At 38.9% G+C, this 19,470-nt stretch overlaps 1 protein-coding gene across 2 annotated transcripts; it reads left to right on the top strand.

Annotated features, from left to right (window-relative positions):
- The first annotated feature begins 2,060 nt into the window (after positions 1-2,060).
- Positions 2,061-15,697, top strand: LOC110963393 (neuronal acetylcholine receptor subunit non-alpha-3). Of its 2 annotated transcripts, XM_022211755.2 has the most exons (8): positions 2,062-2,509; positions 7,912-8,063; positions 10,235-10,279; positions 11,188-11,297; positions 11,485-11,998; positions 13,546-13,736; positions 14,651-14,867; positions 15,118-15,697. In XM_022211755.2, exons 1-8 carry the CDS (start codon positions 2,434-2,436, stop codon positions 15,247-15,249), a joined length of 1,437 nt encoding a protein of 478 aa, XP_022067447.2. In that variant the 5' UTR covers positions 2,062-2,433; the 3' UTR covers positions 15,250-15,697. The 2 variants fall into 2 exon arrangements, with proteins under 2 accessions (XP_051801204.1, XP_022067447.2); XM_051945244.1 differs by lacking the exon at positions 7,912-8,063 and having other exon boundaries at positions 2,061-2,509.
- The last annotated feature ends 3,773 nt before the right edge of the window (positions 15,698-19,470 follow it).

Raw genomic sequence — 19,470 nt, 5'->3', positions numbered from 1 at the left:
ACAGTCTCCTGTGAGATTAGCATGGCACACACAGTATAGGAAGACATGGCACGGCATGGCATGTGTAAGTGTCTGAGTGTAGCGGAATGAATCAAGCATTAAATTGCTCTCTGCTGATTTATGGTAATGTACTGCCTATAAAACAGTGTGATGGGATTCTTAGAGGAAACTTACAGGTCACTGCCTCCTGAAAGATGATCTTAAGCCATTTATCATAAATGAAAGTGCTTCACACACAACATCTACGAGTGTTGCTCATCAGCTAAAGCAGTAAGCTCTGCAGTTCATCACAATCCTTTGCTCCCTCTGTGAACAAGTAACTTGATGACTCACGAAGTCGCATTTATGATCAACGCTGGTCATTTCAAAATGGGGAAGGAAGAGGTTTTGTAAAATGTATTCCAAAATTCAGCAAACGCGATGCAGTATGTCGCATCAGCAAATAGAGTGAGCCAAATAAAGTGTATCCTCCAAAGTTAAAGTCTTGCTAGTAATAGATTCAGTCTTTGTGTTACTATTCCTGACATGGCTCAGCAAGCAAACGCTGTCTGTTAGAGCACAAACAGAATTTCATATGCACTAGAGAACTCAGCTGTGAAGCAATTTTCTTGGTATTTATTCCAACTTTTTTTTCAGTTTCACCAGGTTGTCTTGATTAATTTGTGAAACGTGTTTAATTCTTACATTTTGACAAAGGTTGGATGTTTTTGCTTCTATGTGCAGTCCGTACAACCTTATATCACTGTTTGGTGAGGCTACACCATATATATATATACATATGTATATATATGGCATGCCGTTTAGGAAATTATATATATAATGAAACTTGATATATATATAATGAAACTTGATATATATATATAATGAAAGTCGATATATATATAACGAAACTTGATATATATATAATGAAACTTGATATATATATAATGAAAGTCGATATATATATAATGAAACTTGATATATATATAATGAAACTTGATATATATATATATAATGAAACTTGATATATATATAATGAAACTTGATATATATATAATGAAACTTGATATATATATATATATATATATATATATATATATATATATATATATATATATCGACTTTCATTATATATATATCAACTTTCATTATATATATATCAAGTTTCATTATATATATATCAAGTTTCATTATATATATATCGACTTTCATTATATATATATCAAGTTTCATTATATATATATATCAAGTTTCATTATATATATATCGACTTTCATTATATATATATCAAGTTTCATTATATATATATCAAGTTTCATTATATATATATATATCAAGTTTCATTATATATATATCAAGTTTCATTATATATATATCGACTTTCATTATATATATATCAAGTTTCATTATATATATATCAAGTTTCGTTATATATATATCGACTTTCATTATATATATATATCAAGTTTCATTATATATATATCAAGTTTCATTATATATATAATTTCCTAAACGGCATGCCATATATATATATATATATATATATATATATATATATATATATATAATTATTGGCACCCCTGGTTAAGATGTTTTCTTTAGATTCTAGAGCAAAATCCAACCTTTAATTCAAGTGCATTTATTCAGTGGGGTAAAAAGGTCACACATTAAGAAATAATTCTTTTACATTTTTACATCAAATCATGTGTGTCACTATTATTAGCAACCTTGATGTTAATACTTTGTACAACCCCATTTTGCCAACGAAACAGCACCTAATCTTCTCCTATAGTACATTTTTGTACAATTTTCAGTGTGAAAGTATGCTTCTGCAATAAAAATTGAATTTATTTTAAGGCTTTCAACACATGTTTAACCAGGGGTGCCAATAATTATGGAGGACGCTGTATGTCTGACCACATATGTATGTGTGTGTGTTCTTACTCAAGGGGCAGTTGTGGACCTTTACCATATTTACCATATGTATTGATTTTAAAATTTGATTTATTTATTATTTATTTGTTCTTTAAATTGACTTCTTTATTTATATAGCTATTCCTCTCTGAATGGGGACCAGATCTGTCCTCCCTCCACATTCGGTGACAGGCCAGCCCTCCTCTGTCCCGCCCTCAGTCCGGCTCAGCTCCGGCAGGATCTGCACCGGGACGCACGGAACAAGAAGAGGCTGCAGGGAAACCGAACAAGCAACAGAACCGGAGAAAGAGAAAAAAAAAAACAAACATACACACACACGCTGCTTCTCCGCAGTGTGACGGCGTTACGTGTTATACAAAGCCACCAACAACCGGCTGTCCTTCCTTATTAAAGCTGGACATCACAGCGGCGACACTCCGGAGGTCCCACTCGGCTGCTGAACACACGCATCCTGTCAGGACTGAGTGAACAGTGAAATGATCTGATCATCTCTGTGGATAGCTCCGTTCGGTCTTATTGATGACAGGAGGAAGCATGAAGTTTGCGGTTGCGGTGTTGTGGCTCTGCTTGGCTCTTGAGAAGGCTACTATGCAAGGTAAGAAACTGTTGAAGCTGGGCAACTGTCAGGAGCTTCTTATCTGTGCGAAACAAAGGACAAATTGACTCGGGTTGCAGAATTTGTTCATTTTTAAAAATAAATTTCCGATTGAGAATCGTGTTGCGCGAATAAAACACAGCTGAACACACCGCAGCCTCATTACTCAAACGAACTAATTGGATAATATGTTGCGTCCTACCCCTTAATAAGGCAGGCGGTTTCATAAAGAAGCGATTATATTGTATAATTCATATGTGATTGCACTTTCAATCGTGCACGAGAGCAGGACAAAATGACAGGGTCAGGTGAGAGGAGCACATTCATGATTTATTAAAGAGTGAGTGCGCAGCGCCCCCCTGGGGATGTGTGGCTGAGGAAGGGCTCTATAACAAGCTTCAGGAGAAGAATAAGGGACAATGAAAATACAATAAACATCGAAAAGAATGGGAATGAAGAATTCCCTTACATAATAAAGCTGTGACTTGGGTATGTCTCAGAGGTTTTATGATGAAAAGGAAATATTGTGTCACTGTGGGGCTGTGCTACAAAACAGCAGTCACTTGGTCCAACTGCTGTCTTCTTTCTGCCCTATGAATGCATGTCTGTGTCCTGATGTTACTCACGTTGTGGGGACCTATTTGTGTTTACAATGTCACATTAAAGGGCTGCAGCTTCCTTGGGACAAAACATGCAGCAGTAGATTTTAAGATCAGCGTAGGGTTAAGGTTAGAGAAGTAGTACTTGTAGTTTAGTGTAGAGTAAGTATCTGGGAAATGAATGTAACTCAATGCAATGTTCTTTGAAGTCATGCACAACTGTGCGTGTATGTCTATGTGTGTGTAAAGGTATGTGATCATCTGCAATGCACTCGAAAGCAGCAGCCACTCCAATCATGAAATGGAATGGCTCTTGGCCAGTACATGACTATTCAAAACTATGTATATATATATATATATATATATATATATATATATACACACACACACACACACACACAGAGGGAAGAGAGAGTAAGAGGAGGATGGTCGAGCTTCGAAAATGATTAACTATCACTCAGTGACCAAGTAGCTGTGCCAGTGTCAGTCTACAGTAAGTTCTTGAGGAATCACATTTTAAACTGACATCAAGGTTCCTCTAAGGAGTGCTGATTAATGATCCCTTTTGAAAAAAAAAAAAAGAAGTTGGCATTACATTATGTGCAAGGATTTAAAAAGATAGGGTTGCCCTCTGTAAAGAAGAAAAACAACTTATCCACTGCTACTGTCATGCAGATATCTTGGATTTTATCTGTCTATGTTTTGATATATTCATCTTTGAGATTTATTCCACCAGTTCAATACAATTGAGATGAAGGGAAATTCCTTTGTTGTACTCGCGGCATTGAAGCATTACCTTAAGACTTCAATAGAAAAATTTCTTTTGAAAAGAAAGTCTTGAATTACTCAGGGTAATTCTATAACTTGATGATAACTTTTTAATTTTTAGTGAAGGCAGTTCCATTACCTGTTCAGTTTGACCTGGATGTCCCCTCTCATGTTTATGAAGCTAATCTATGTACTTTGCAGGACACACCTCTGGTCCTGTGATGTCCAGTGTCTCTGACATAATGACAGTGTGTACCAGCATGCTCTGGCATGTGCATTCAAATACCCAAGGCCATTATGACTAATGGGGTTAACTATTGTGAAAAGTCTGGGGCTGTTCTCCAGAGGCTACCTGTCTCATTGCATCATGGGTAAACAAGAGCTGGGCAACAGCTAAGAATGTCAAGCTTACATATCACCCAACTGTCAGCAGTCTAGAAGCATCTCATTAGAAATCAGCGACACTTAGAGGCGTTAAAGAGCAAAAGTGCAATAAAAAGACAAAAACACAAAGTAAAATTGTCACTTATATGCACTTATGTGTAACCAAAAAATGGGTTCCCTTCTGTTTTCCCTCCGTCCCATTACCCTTCTCAGTGGTACATCTTGCTGTGGTTCCACAGTGAACAGATGGTAACAGTGTCTAGGTGATCACACCACTGTGCTGCCCATGGGGTGTTTCAGATTGAGAAGAAGGCAGGGTGTATGTTTGCATGCTGGGTGACCCCTGTGTCTCCATCAGTCATCAGCAAGGCTTTGTTTCTCACACAAACACTCAAAGTGCATGACTGTGATGGACTCCATCTGATATTGTCTTCTCTTCATAAGTAGATGCGCACGCGCACACACACACGCACGCGCACACACACACACACACACACACACACACACACACACACACACACACACACACACTAATGCATCATAATTTCCCCACAGAGGATCCATCCCATCCCCCAACCATCACAGTGCTGATTCTAATCAATACTTTCTCCTTCACCTCTGTTCAGTCAAATGCACTCAGACACGCACATACAAACACACACCCAGGGTCAATCAGCATCTCTGTGAGGTATGGAGGAATCCATTCCTGCTGTGTATGACTAGTGTTGCTCCTGGTTTTTTTTTGTAGATGAGGATCTTGAGATGGAGCTGCTTCCTACATAGATAATAGATGGATGGATTTGGCTGACTGAGTACACTGATACCCTGTTTCAAGTCTTAACAAACTAAGTGCAGATCTGATGCAATGGGAAGTAATGTGCCTCATGGCATGTACTTTAACTTGGATTCCAACACTCCCAAGAGAAAATGACAGAAGACTGAAACATCCAAAAAAAAGAGAGTGCCAGTGTTTTCAATGTTTTCTGTCATCACACACATTTTATGTTGTTATTTTCATTTTGCATTGTGTATAAGACACATAGTAAAGGGAGTAAGTTGCTCTGCAGTTAACAAACCAACTTGTCTTTACACTTTCATCAGAAAACAGTACAATAGTGACATTGTTTATGAATGACCTCAAACTGAATATGACAGTTATGGGTTGCAGTCTCTTCTTGATATTAGCTAATGGACATATACTACTACTACTATGCAGAGCGTTACAGTTAAGTCACTTTTTGCACTCTTCTTTGTGTGATTTAATATCTAACTCCAGTAAAATACAGCAGCGCAATAGGGATTATCAGTTGATGTATGCAGCCTGTTCAGTTGGATGTCAAAGATTGGCTTACATAGTACAGTGTCTCTGTGTTAAGATGCAAGTTGAAATGGGAATTTGTTTTCTCCTTGCATTCTGTTTTGCTGTCTGTTCTCACTCCCCTTGCCCTAGTTAGTGTATCCTTCTGTGCCGACCTCTCCCCTTCCTCTTCATTCTGTCTGTTTCAGACACTAGAGGGAATTGCTCTGGGTCACCCTGTCTCACTCCTTCTCTTATCAGCTCTCTCCACTCCACTGCTGTATTTCCCTCATTTCGAAGAGGTTTTGCTGATTCGAACTTCTCATTTCTGTCTGTCAGTCTCTGTTGCACCACCATAGGCTGTGCCAAATATTGGCGTCTTATGCGGACAAATGCTGTGAGCTTAGAGCTGATAGAGCCACCGAGTTACTGAGGCTCTCGTGTGCAGCTTAAGTAGAAATATCACACAATGCTCCGAGCATTCAGTGAAAGCTGCTATCATTTACATAGTTATATGCAAGGAGTAACAGTTAAGAGCTTCAGTTTCTTGCTCAGTGACAATGTGCCAGGACATTCAGCTCTTGATAAACAACTCTGGCATCAATAGACTCAAACTCTGAGTCACTACATAGTCCCTGACTACTAGACTATATGTTTTGTTTTTACCAACAGAAACATTTCTCTATTCAGTCTGTTTCACACACATAAACATTGTCTATTTTCAGCTGATCAGTGAAGTTGAACCAAACTTCATTTCACATTATAATTTTTGCCTGGTCTTTGCTGTAACTATCTGTCTGACAGAGCTCATATCTCCCAGCTGTTTGCAAATGAATGGCGGCTAGTGAAGTGAAAGCACTGTTCCTTCATCCCACTGTTTCCAGTGCAGCATGAACGTCACTCTTTAACTGACTATTATGTCTTGTGCCTGACTGCACATAGCGCTCTGAGCTCAGTTTGTCTCCCCTGGCAATTGTTCTGTCTGAGGTGATCATGTCAGCATGATCATTTTGTCAGCCTTGGGAGCTTAGATGCATTCGCTCGGCCATGACCAGCTGTCAGTTCGAGGTTGACTGTGTGTGTGTGTCTGACTCTGAAACCCTCACTTAATTTTTCCTCCCACTTAAGACTCAGGAGAAATAGTTCACTTTGCTCATGCATAACTTTTTGTATGTTCTGAAACATTTACCAAGTGGAAGAGGATGACATTTATGTGCAGACCTGTCGGTACACATGTGAGCTAAACAACATCTGATTACAGCTGCAACAAATTCTATTTCTGAGTAATTTGTTTTGTGAATATAGTAATGTAATTTAGAAAATTTAAAATAAATGGTAATGCATAGAATACAGGAAACTTCAATCACAGTTTCTCCGAGTACAATATAATGTCCTTAAATGGCAAGTTTTGTAAACTAAACAGTCCCTAAACGAATTCAGTTTACAGGGAGAAAAACAAGGAAAATCAGCAAACCCTATAATTTGAGAAGTTAGGCTCAAATGTTATGGCAATCTACTGGATAGATTACCTTAACATATTTATGGTACCAGAACAAGCTTTCACTTGAGCAGTGATATATCTACATCTACAAGATGGGCTAGAACAAAATTTTACAAAGACATTAATAGCTCATAGGTAATGTACTCAATACTTCTGAATTTCTGTGACTGTCCCCATGAAGTTGACATTTATAGTTTTGGAGTTACTCAGTGGACAAGAAGGTTGGTTTAAACTTTTTGATTCTTTTTAGGATTAATAGTAGCATCTATGCCGGTCCTAAACTTTGTATCAAAAGCCAGCGTCTTGCCTTTAAATAATTTACTGTTTGGTTTATTGCCAAATGCCAAAAGCAACATGTTACCAGAGCAGCAACAACTTCAGTCCCCAATTAGTGTACAGTGGCAAATTACTGGCTGCATTCTGACAGCTTAGAGTCCTGCACATAATCACTGTGACACTAGATGTGCATAAAATGAAAAAAAAATTTAACCGCTTGAAATGCAAGACTACACTTCAGGTAAAGCATGATTAGTACATGAGCCATTGTGTCGTCTGTGTGGATCGCTCTATTGATTAAAACATAAGCATATCTTTTCCATCACACACATGGAAGACAGCAGCATGTTGGCAGAGAAACACAGAAAGCCATGTGACAGATGACTGAAAAAACTCAGCAGTGTAGACAACTATTTAGGTATTTACTTTCATAAACATGCAATGAATATGTATTTTCTGTAGAGCAGTTTCTGTTATGTAACTACCTTTTTCAACACTGCTCAGTCATATCTATGACCATCTCAAGCACACTGCCCCAAGTTCTCCTTTTTTTTTTTAATTGTCATGCTCCTTGCAGCCCAGGAGGACTTTGTGTCGCTGGCTGAGATGGAGGATTCCTTGCTGAGGAACCTGTTCAGGGGTTACCAGAAGTGGGTGCGCCCTGTCCAGCACGCCAATGACACCATCACTGTACGCTTTGGACTAAAGATCTCACAGCTGGTTGATGTGGTGAGGAAAGCACATGCACATTCACAAATACACAGAAGTACTGCATAGAAATTACAGGGAACAGGTCTGCTAGGTTGTATTTGCAAGTGCATGCAATGCAAAGCAAAAGCATGCTCTGTCCTGATTTTTCAGGGGCCTCTGTGAAATTTATCATAGTTGGTCATGTGTGTTTATATAAAATTACATACAAAGTAGGACTGAATTAGTGTCCCAGATTTATTGTCTGGCTGCACTTCACTACCATTATGCTACAGGGGGTGGGGAAAGCCCTGGTATGTTTGTATTTCTTTAAACCAACCACAATCAGGATGTACCTAAGTGAAGAATAGGGCTTCAGTGTTTCCTCAGAACAGTGATGCTGGAAATGTTTTGGTTACACATTTGTGCACAGGGAGATGAGTGCTGAAAAAATAGCAGAGCAGCAAAGAGGAAGGACAGAACTGACAGAAATGAGCAGCTAATGGCTAATGACTTACAGTATGTCTGCATCCTATATCCGGTTAGCCACTAGACCAGGTTTATTCTCAGCAAAAGAAATATCTAAGTTGTTGTTATTTCTCTGAGTATGAAACAGTTTCTTATTTGAATTCCTGTGTCACGTTGTATTCAGCTTAAAAGCTTTTGTTGTGGTTTTAGCTAGGCTGACAGCTGAAGAATGAAATGTGGAAAATCCAGGCTGTCTTTTGTAAGTGAGAAATTCAATGTTGCTTCAACACTTCTACAAAAACTAAACTAAACTGATGAGAATATGACCTCAGTGTTCTCCAACCCTGTTCTTTAAACATGTTGTGTATAATATATTACCAGATAGATAAAAGCATTTTAAACTGTCTCTGCATTGATCACATTCTCGAGCAAACTGGAGCCAAACATTGAGGCTCTAATGCTTCCTTGCGCCACGGCTGACTATGCATGTTGAGGAAACTGTGCAGAAAATAACTTTGTCTTACATGCTGTAACATGGCTAATAAAATCCTGCTTTCCTCTTTTGTTGAGCCGAGGGGGCATTTCTCTGGAAGGAAAGTGAACTTCACTGTTATTAAGGGAAGAAAATATAGAGCGCAAAATGGACTGGCGATTATTTTTAGAGGTAAACAAGGTAATACACAGAAGTCTATGAATAGAATTTGGCAGGAATTGTTTATATCAAGAGAATAAATACATTTAGGTAGGTAAGAGCACGTGTTCAAAAAATCATTTGGGCAGGTCAAAAGAGAAAGTATTATACAGATGATATGGTGAGGACAGAAGAATGAGGATGAACAAAGGGGAGAGTGAGGAGCTGAGGGATTTAAAGGACCGGAAGGGAGAGTAAAAACAAAGAGAAAGAAGGAAAGGTTAAAAGAGAATGGCCTTGCAAAGCAGCAGACGAAATAATGAGGCCATCAGGCTAAGAGAAACCAGACTGCATTTATTATTTACACAAGGACACATCTTTACATTCACAAAGCCACTTGCCCCAGCTTCTCAGAGGGCAACATTCGGACTACATCAGCATTTTACATTGGTATTCCTGCCATGCAGAAATAACATTTAGGAGAGTGCCATCTTGTGGTATTCTTACCAAACTACTATTTTTTGCACCCTGTTAACACCTCAGATCAATATTTTCCAGAGAGGACACTATCAGGTTTGTCTCACATCCTCCCATGAGCACACAAATCTATTTCATAGATTTTCTAGATTCTGTATTTTTTACTTTTTACTCCACCTTACTTGTACCTTACAGTGCGATGTTCAGTGTCTTTCTCTTTGTAACCCTCCATCTCTGTCTCTCTTCATACCTCTCACAATTGTTCCCGTAAATGTCAATATTTCATATTGAGCTAAATGAAAAGCAACACAGTTGTACTCATGTGGTTATCATTTATTAGTTTGGTCAATGATATTGAATTTTTTGCTCAATAAATGTGATAGATATACCCTGAAGCAAAGCACTTAACCCTGAAAGCTGTTCCACTGTGCTTCCTAAGTAGCAAGGAACAGAAGCAATTAATCCACTTTAAAAAAAAAAAAAAAAAGAAAATCTTCTTTTCTTCTTTAGGCTTAAATACTTTCTTCCATGCCACTCAACTTTTTGTCTCTAGCTTTTAGTTTGCTCCTCACCTCCTCATTAGCCTCTCTTATCATTCCCAGTCAGCAGATTTCTACATTTTTTAATTTTCTTGCAGGATGAAAAGAACCAGCTGATGACTACAAACGTGTGGCTCTGGCAGGTAAAGATGAATAACTTCCTTATCATTTGCAAATACTGCATTTTACTGACTTTCTTGTCCAAAATCTGTGAATCCTCTGAGTTTGTAAGTTTTTGGTTCTACATGATGTCACTTAATTTTAACACAGTTTGATAAAATACTAAAATTAAACGCAATAGTCTTCTTTAGACAATGTAAAAAAAAAAAAGATTTTCTCTGTCACATATTACGGTGTAGTGCGGGTTTACTAAAGCATTATAGAATCTTATGTAAATATTTGTCATTTAACACATACTTCCAGAAGCACATTATAAAGAGAAGTTCAGATTGGGCCCACAGTGATTAAACTGATTTTTCAGTTTAGTATTTGCGAAAGCTTCAGAGGTCACTGCAGTTGAGAGTTGATCCTACATGAATGCAGCTCAGAGACAGAGGTGTGCACAGTGTGCCACTAACCATTGTAAATAACATATGGTGAACTGAAGCAACATGTAATGTTTAATAGATAAGGATCTCTTTAGACTGCTATTTGCCTTTACTTTGTCTTCTTTTTGTTGTCATTTCAGCATATGTCCTAGTAGTACTTCCTGTTTTAGGATTTCAACTACATATTACAAATATGTTAGATTGTTGATTTCTGCTTTAGACAACATTTTAAGTCGCAGCCTAAAGCTTGGAGAGGCAGCAAATTTTTTGGCTTCAATGGGCAAAACACTCAATAAAAACATTCATCTGATTGCATGTTTAAAAGTGAATTCCACAGGAAATTGCAGCCATCTAGCCCAAAGCCATAAAAACATGGTCATGGACAAATCAAAAAGCACAATGGGGACAGCTGGTGTGGTCCATGGTACTGAAATGAAAACTGCCTTTTTTAGCTTTGTATGCTAAATGCATGGTTTTTCATCATGTGTTATTATTATTTTAAGGAATGGGTCGATGTGAAGCTGAAGTGGAACCCGGATGACTATGGTGGTATTACCTCCATCAGAGTGCCTTCAGAGACGATTTGGCTGCCTGACATCGTTCTGTATGAAAAGTGAGTTACACAGCACACTGCACACATTAGCAGCACAGTCTGAGTGCGTGGCAACTTTGGGAGCTCATTTGTAAGCAATATCAATTTGCTCTTCCTGTCTGCTGACTTTCCCACTTGATTCTCTTCCTGTGTGTTCTGTCACATCGTACGTCCTGCTTGCTTCTTCTTCTCTTCCATTGTCTCTTAGTGCGGATGGTCGCTTTGAGGGTTCCCTGATGACCAAGGCCATAGTGCGCTGGGATGGCACCATAACGTGGACTCCACCTGCCAGCTACAAGTCCTCTTGCACCATGGATGTCACCTTCTTTCCCTTTGATCGACAGAACTGCTCCATGAAGTTTGGCTCTTGGACTTACGATGGAAACATGGTAGACCTGGTCTTGGTGGATCACTTCGTGGACCGTAAAGACTTCTTTGACAATGGTGAATGGGAGATCCTCAATGCCACGGGAGTGAAGGGAAGCAGAAGGGATGGGGTGTACTGGTACCCGTTTATCACGTACTCCTTCATCCTTAAGAGGTTGCCCTTGTTCTACACCCTTTTCCTCATCATCCCATGCCTCGGCCTGTCCTTTCTGACCGTGCTGGTATTCTATTTGCCATCAGACGAAGGAGAGAAACTGTCGCTTTCCACCTCAGTACTGGTGTCTCTCACTGTGTTCCTGTTGGTCATAGAAGAAATCATCCCTTCGTCCTCAAAGGTGGGTAGCCAATGAGGGTTTGATGTAGTTCATTCTCAACTTGCTTCTGTATTTCTTCACAGCCACCCTGCTTTTTCATGTGTTCAGTTATCTTGATTGTAATCTTAATTGCAGTATGCCCTAATTAAAACAGATCACACGCACAGTCTTCTCAATTACCTGCTGCTTCAACTGTGTGTCAACCTAATTAACGAGCTATTGACTTCAGATACATCTCAGGCCAATATAGAACTCCACGGAAAGTGAGCTAAAAACATCAACGACTGTCCAGAATCATTGACTTTACATCATTAGTCCACTGTTCAGCTTCTTTCCTAAATATACTGCCATAATTTTGCCTGAGGGCTCTGTTAGGGGTTATTACATGCTATTATGTTATTCAAGATGACAGTGGTGAAAGATTTTACTTGAGTTAAAGTAAAAATACTACTTTAACATCATCAATGAATCACCTGAAGTAAAATATGCACAAAAATAAATATACACATGATACACTAGTACATACTTGTGCTGTTATTTTCTTTTCTTTATTTGTCTGCATTTATTCTCATTGTGTAACTCCACGGAAGGGGTGTCAACATTTTATGAGATTAATGCATATTTTAGTCTTGCAGCCAAATATTTTATTATTTAGTGCGTGCGTGTGACCATCACCAGCCCTCCCTGAAAGCTAAGCTGACATTCTTTATTAGAATTCCCTGTTAAGAGCCAGGGAGGGCAGTGCTACACCTCAGTGGTGACGTGAAGGGAAACAAAGGGTGGACAGGACGAGACAGGACGGACAGGGACTAGCAAGCGGTGCTATTACATCTGAAGAATATCAGGTGCTGTGTATACTTGTGCTGTTATAATAGAGGTCTACCGTTTTGGTTTAAAAAGCAGAACAAATGCTCTTTTAACCTTTTAAAACACCATGTTTTTTCTTTAGGTTTCACATCCCAATTTATTTACATCTATATTTAATTATGAGCAGTCTAACAATAACTTTGGTACTAGTAACATAACACCATATTTGAAAAGTTAATTGTATGTTTTACATGGTAAATCAAAGTAATTTCTAACTTTGGCTCTTGAAGATGCTGCACACCCTTAGCACATCTGCACTGATGCTTTCACTTGTTTGACTGAACCTCAAAAGCTGCATTGGTCTGCAGGGCCTTTGAGTAGATATAGTGGGAAGATTGCAATGTAAAGAGGAAAATACCCATTCAAAGTCTCTCAAAACTTTCAAACCTAACTGGAGTACATATGTCAATGAAAATTCCACCACAGGGAATGAAATTATGCTGCACTGCAACCTATGAAGCAGTCATTACTAACTGAACATCATCTTCTCTCATGCAATAGTGAAGGAAAGAAAGATGTTTTTATGCAGGCAATATATCATTTAGATTACATTACCAAACTGACAAAAACTATTTGACTTTTAAAAACAGATCTATTGAATACATGTAATGTGTTTTAAAGAAGCTGACAATACGTGTATGCAATGTTTTTGACGTGGTAAACAGAATGACTGAATAACTTTCACATTTTTGCATCTACAGGTGATCCCACTGATTGGAGAGTACCTGCTCTTCATCATGATCTTTGTCACCTTCTCCATCATCGTCACCGTCTTTGTGATTAATGTCCACCACCGCTCCTCTGCCACCTATCACCCCATGGCCCCCTGGGTAAAAAGCCTTTTTCTTCAGAGACTGCCCAGACTGCTGTGTATGAGGGGGCACACTGACAGGTAACACATGAGCGGCTGTGGTTAAAGATATTTTTATTCTTTTTTGCCCAGAGTTACCTCAAAAGATTGATACCACATTCAGACAGCCTGGGAAAATATTTTTCGCTGTGTGGACATGCACTATTGGCATTTTAACTCTAGTTTCTGGACATTTATATGCTAATGTCACATTTTCACTCCATGTGGGCTCATTCTTCACAACAATATGAAGTCCTTCGCCTCTACGGAAACAGCCCAAACATGTCAGAAAATGGAGAGAACTCAGAAATGTCTTTTATGCCATATTAGACAGATATTAAGCCATAAATAATATTAAATATATATTTTTAAGTTGTATTTCTTTCATTTCTTATCTTATGAAAAAAAAAACTGGAATTAACATGTAGAGCCTTTTCTCAAGTGACCACAAGTGTTATCAACACTGAAAAAACTGGTGGCTCCATATATTATTGAATTTTAACTATTTGAATGCTTAATTTGCTTCCATACTTGGCTCTTATGTGCTCCATGTGAACACAGCCTGCAGTTCAATCCAGTTCAGCCAAAACTCTATGCTTTTTTGTCACGTGAATGTTGGTTGCAGCTGAGTGACACCAAGTTCAGAGGGTTAATAGACATGGTTGCAAATTTCTTAAACTGAACTGAAGTGATATAATATGCAAGTTAATCTGGTTCCCCTTCCCCCTGTGTTAGCCTTTTATACTAAGGGAACCTGCAAGTAGCTTTTTTGTTTTTACTGTACAGACATGAAAATGATCTCAATCTTCAATTAATCAAACTATTCAGCAGTAAAACAGTGAATGGTATTAGCCAAATTGTCAAACTCTTCCTTTAAATTCCACTGGGTTAAATTACAGGCTACATATTCAGAATTCATTTTAAACAAAGAACTTGACGAGTGCCATTTTTGCCAGATACCACTACTCAGATTTTGAGATGCGCAGCCCAGAGCTGAAGCCCCGTCGAGGAGTGGGGAGGAGGGCGGCCCCTGGTCATGGTGGCGGTCAGCAGAGAGGCCCCCTCGGAGGGAAGGAGGATGAGAGCCAAGCCTGGCTGGCAATGCTGGAGAAAGCCACAACTTCAGTTCGCTACATAAGCCGTCACATCAAAAAGGAACACTTCATACGAGAGGTATGGGAGTGGGCAGACATGAAGGATAGCATGTGATAAATGCATCTACAAGAATGCTGTGCTCCATTCTCTTTGGATTTATTTATATTCTTGTAGCCTTTTACTCAGTAAAACTACAGCTTTTCATCACAAAATAGTTGTGTACTGATTGAGGGATGGGTTTTTTTTTTGCTTTGAAAAAATGGTTGAGTTTAACAAAAACCCACACTTGTGTTACTTTTTGTTTTTGTCTCTCACTTTGTCTCATCAGGTGGTACAAGACTGGAAATTCGTGGCTCAGGTGTTGGACAGGATTTTCCTTTGGGCCTTTCTCACAGTCTCAATACTGGGAACAATTCTAATCTTCACCCCTGCTCTGCAGATGTACCTCAGCACACCTTAATGAACGCACACAAACTCACAAATACTCAACGGCTCATCCTTGTTTTCCAAAACTGTGTTCAGTTATGATTTATTGATGGAGCTCAATAAACATTCACACTACATATTTCTATTGCATAGACAAGCTTGTGCGACAGACCTTTACCTCCCTGCAGTTTTATTTGCAGCCTGTAATGACAGTGATGTTGTAGATGCAACTTGTGATACGGGGCATGCACAAGGTACTAAGGAGTGACAGCAATAAGCAGGTTAAAGTAGCGTGTATGATATGAAAATCCATGTTTGTGTTACTGTGACATTTTAATTATACATGCAAAAAATGCAAAATGTCCCTCCATGAGTAATGAGTTGTTCTGTGTGTCACATGCACTATGTTGTCCAGCCAGATGTACTCTTCTGTCTGTTCTGTATTGATGATCAGAATTTAAATAAATCTGAAATCAACTTTCTACTTCTGTTTTTGTGACAAATCTGATGATGACAATCAGGCAAATCGAGCAGCTACTGCTGTAACTCCAGATGGTCAGGGCAGCCAACCGACTGCAGGTTCAGTTTGTTGTGAGTTTGTGTTAATATGACTTACTGCAAATGTGTTTGGTAATGCTGCCTGCACCGCAAAAACTTGAGAAATAAAATGATAGGAGCCCTAAAGCCACTGGCATCAATCTTGTCTTCCCATTTTGTGGAGGTTGGCACTGACTTAAATGAGACGTTTTCATCATTTTGGTGTAGATTGTGATCACATGGTGCATCTTTTAGAAGAAAACAAGCACCGCACACTTGTTAAAATGCCAAATGCTAATTCCAAGTAGTAAATACAAACTGTAGAGAAAGCCTGAGAAAGGATGGATAAGGGGGCCTTAATCTTGCCATTGGACACCTTAGAGAGTAACCCAGCACTGTCACTGTACACAGAAGTTATAGTGTGAACTAGAACCTGTTAGGTTGTGTTTTTGGCTGTAATAACACAGTGTCACCACCAAATGGCAGCAAACATTTGTTTTTGTCACAACAAAACATATGATGTCTTCTCCTGACATGATTCATTTAAACAATATTGCCAAAAACTATTTTTTAGACATGATACAAAAGCTCGAATGTAGAATGAAACTCAGTAACTATACATAACCTATTACACTGGCAAGGCAGGAAATGATGCAGCTTCATTCACAACATGCGCTGGTTACAGTCATTAACAGCTAACAGAGCAAATGAAAGCCTGTGAGCTCATATGTAACAACAGCAGTGGGATGTTGTACGTCATATAGCATTATATCGTCAGCACCCTTGTGATCAGCTCTACTCAAGCTTCCTTCAGGTTGCTAACTGTAGTAATCAGTACTAATTACAAGAGCAGAGAGTGACTCATAGTTTCCCCCACACTTATTCTCCCAGCTGGCACAGTTGGTCTTTTCTACTACCAGCCTTCTGGTTGGTAGCTGCTCTAACTTCGCCACCATATATTGTTACAAGTGGCAGTCCCTGGTGATATCATAGTGTTGTGTGCTTTGGCCTAGTTTTTGGTAGACGTGCTCTCTGACTTATTAGAAATGGCTGGAATGCTTAAGTGAAAGTCGCTCCCCAGTTTCTCCTGCACTTGTGCAGTCTGACCTCAGCCAAGTCTTCTATTATTCACGGAAACGGATCTGACTCAGGCCGAAAGGTGTGTGTGTGAGTTCGTGTTTCTGAGTGCACAGGTGTGCATGAGTAAGTATGAGACAGACTGGACGTGCACAGTGTGTGTGTGTGTGTGTGTGTGTGTGTGTGTGTGTGTGTGTGTGTGTGTGTGTGTGTGTGTGTGTGTGTGTGTGTGTGTGTGTGTGACAGACACACTGTGACAGAGGAGGGTGTAAGCCCCTCAGGATTCCATATGAATAAACAAGCAGGGCCTTGAATGGAGAAATATCTGTGACCGAATTTGAGACACGCAAAATGTTTTGAAGGGAATTCCTCTTTCCAGCAAAACCATATTTCATGTAGTTACCTTTCTACTGCTCCTGGGAAATTCATAATGTCAAACAACAAAATTGCATTAAAATGAAAATCTGTTATTTGTATCTCAAACACAGTAAGCTGTAGGCCATTCTCTATATTAAACCCAGTAAAACCACAACCAAAGCCTGTCCCTAAACTTAATAAAAATAACATTATTTAACTTTTTATCTAATAAAAGTAACTGCATTGCTCCTGGCTGCAGTTCTAACTAGTACGTAGGCATAACTGTGATGTGGATTATGTTTTCATTCAAATTTAGAGCATATTTTACAAAATGTACAAAGGAAAATGTAAATTAATGCCCCTTTCTATCCACTACTTTTATGCAAATGTTAGTACAGCTTGTTGAAACAAACATTGTGTATGTCACACCCCCTTTTTTGGGTAATCACATCCATATCCATTTGCATCTACCACACACTCAATATGAAGAATGTATGAGACGTTGCATGCATTTTGGCTGAAGGTGACAGTCTTCTTGCTGATGTTTTCATCTGGAACTAATAATTTATTTATTGCAATTTAGACAGTGAAAATATGGTGCAACAACTACTTGCATATAGGTACTTGTTTAGCAAAACTGAAGCTCTTCTTGCTAACTGGTGTCTTCAGTTTGGAGGATTTTTGTTTGTCATAAACAAAAAATGTGGTTCAAGTCGGATTTTGCAGCAGTGGTTTTGCTTGATTAGGGGCTATTTGGTTTGCAAGTTCATTAGAATTCACTTCAAGAAACACCATGAATATCTGTCTCAAATTTTGTGACATGGCCATGGATGATAGTCATTATCCATCCTCTTGGGACCACAAATGTATGAACCAAATTTCCTATCAAATTCATCTAATAGTTATTGAGATATTACAGCCTGGACCAAAGTTATGAATTAACCAGCAGAGCGACAGGCAGAGAGACATTGCTATTGTGAAAGTCATGCCAATAATGTGACAAATAGTAATAAAAGTGTCTGTAGGATATAAAACAAACTGCCGATACACATCTGGGGACATAAGCCACTAAAACTCAGCATAGATTGCTGGCAGTATTTTTTATTCATAGGGATTTGAACTGAGTTTGTTCCACCTGACTGAGAATGCACTGCTAAATCAGATATGACTGTATAAATCAAAATCCCGACCAACCTGACTTTATGTGTCAGATACTTTAACTCAATTTGAAGTCATGGCACTACTTCACTGAGAGATCGGCTTAAAATTATTCTGTCAAAGCTAACGCTGAACAACAGCCATGCAGTGCTTGGTTTCTGGTTTGTTTAGTACTGACATAGGTTGTGCCCAGATTATTTTCTGTGACACTGACATACAATTCCAGCAGCAATGAACAAGAACAGATTGAAAAGGTGATCATGGGAGCACCTTGGGGAATTTCTGGACATGTATAGGAAGACTCAATTTTCTGCTTCACATCTGTTATCACTGCTGTGAATCGAAGCTCATCTGAACAGCAAGGCTGAAACACAAATTCTCTACAAGGTTAGTCTCACATGCATGCTTAATGAAACCACTCCAGGTTGTACATCACAGGGGAAATTACACAGCAGGGTCCCGGCTACGCAGTCGCAAGTTCTGGGAACGATCTGATCATGTGTCCACATACTGACTGAGCCGCAAGCATGAGAAAAGCTGTAAAATGATTGCATCTCATCTGCGTTATCCATCACAACAAAACATATACAAACTGTGTGTATTTTAGTTTACTTGTTGTTTTCAATAAATTACTTTTTCAAAGTGCTTTTTGTCACACTCCCCCTTCTTGCTTTTGCATATTGTAGCTCTACTTAAAACCTCATTAAGATCCAAATGTGCAAAAGGTAAATTCTAGCAATTTTTCAGCTGGTCTTAAGATTTTGATCAGGTCTTTATGTGCATGTGTATGAATAAGCTTGGTGGCCACATGAGTCAAACTGTCAGGTGCACTACAGCACAGTGAAAAGGCTGCAGGTGCCGCAAAACATACTCTATTACTCACCTCCGCCTCTGCATCTGAAGGTGTGATCCTGCCTTTCAAAGAAAAAATAGCCCGAACCGAACGTGACCTTTACCTTCTACGTGTTCTGCCATGAGACTAGACAGAGTGAAGAGCATTAATGTTTTGTGCTCGCAGGTGACAAGTGAAAATAAGGAAATGTATAGAGAAATGACAGAAGTCAAAAAGGCAACTGAAGAGGTTTCTGAAGAAAGATTACCTCTGGTTCCACAGCGAGAGGCTGCA

The sequence above is a fragment of the Acanthochromis polyacanthus genome, chromosome 3 (genome assembly GCF_021347895.1).
Source record: "Acanthochromis polyacanthus isolate Apoly-LR-REF ecotype Palm Island chromosome 3, KAUST_Apoly_ChrSc, whole genome shotgun sequence".
Lineage (NCBI taxonomy): Eukaryota > Metazoa > Chordata > Actinopteri > Pomacentridae > Acanthochromis > Acanthochromis polyacanthus.
Note: the sequence above shows the minus strand (reverse complement) of the source record. Positions and strands in the feature narration are given on the sequence as shown.

What these genes read in the sequence shown, in the direction of transcription:
- LOC110963393 (XM_022211755.2), top strand. Translation starts at nt 2,434, where the DNA reads ATGACAGGAGGAAGCATGAAGTTTGCGGTTGCGGTGTTGTGGCTCTGC. An exon ending in ATGAGGGGGCACACTGACAG is followed by an intron (nt 13,737 to 14,650) that starts GTAACACATGAG and finishes CATTTTTGCCAG; the next exon opens with ATACCACTACTCAGATTTTG. An exon ending in AGGAACACTTCATACGAGAG is followed by an intron (nt 14,868 to 15,117) that starts GTATGGGAGTGG and finishes TTGTCTCATCAG; the next exon opens with GTGGTACAAGACTGGAAATT.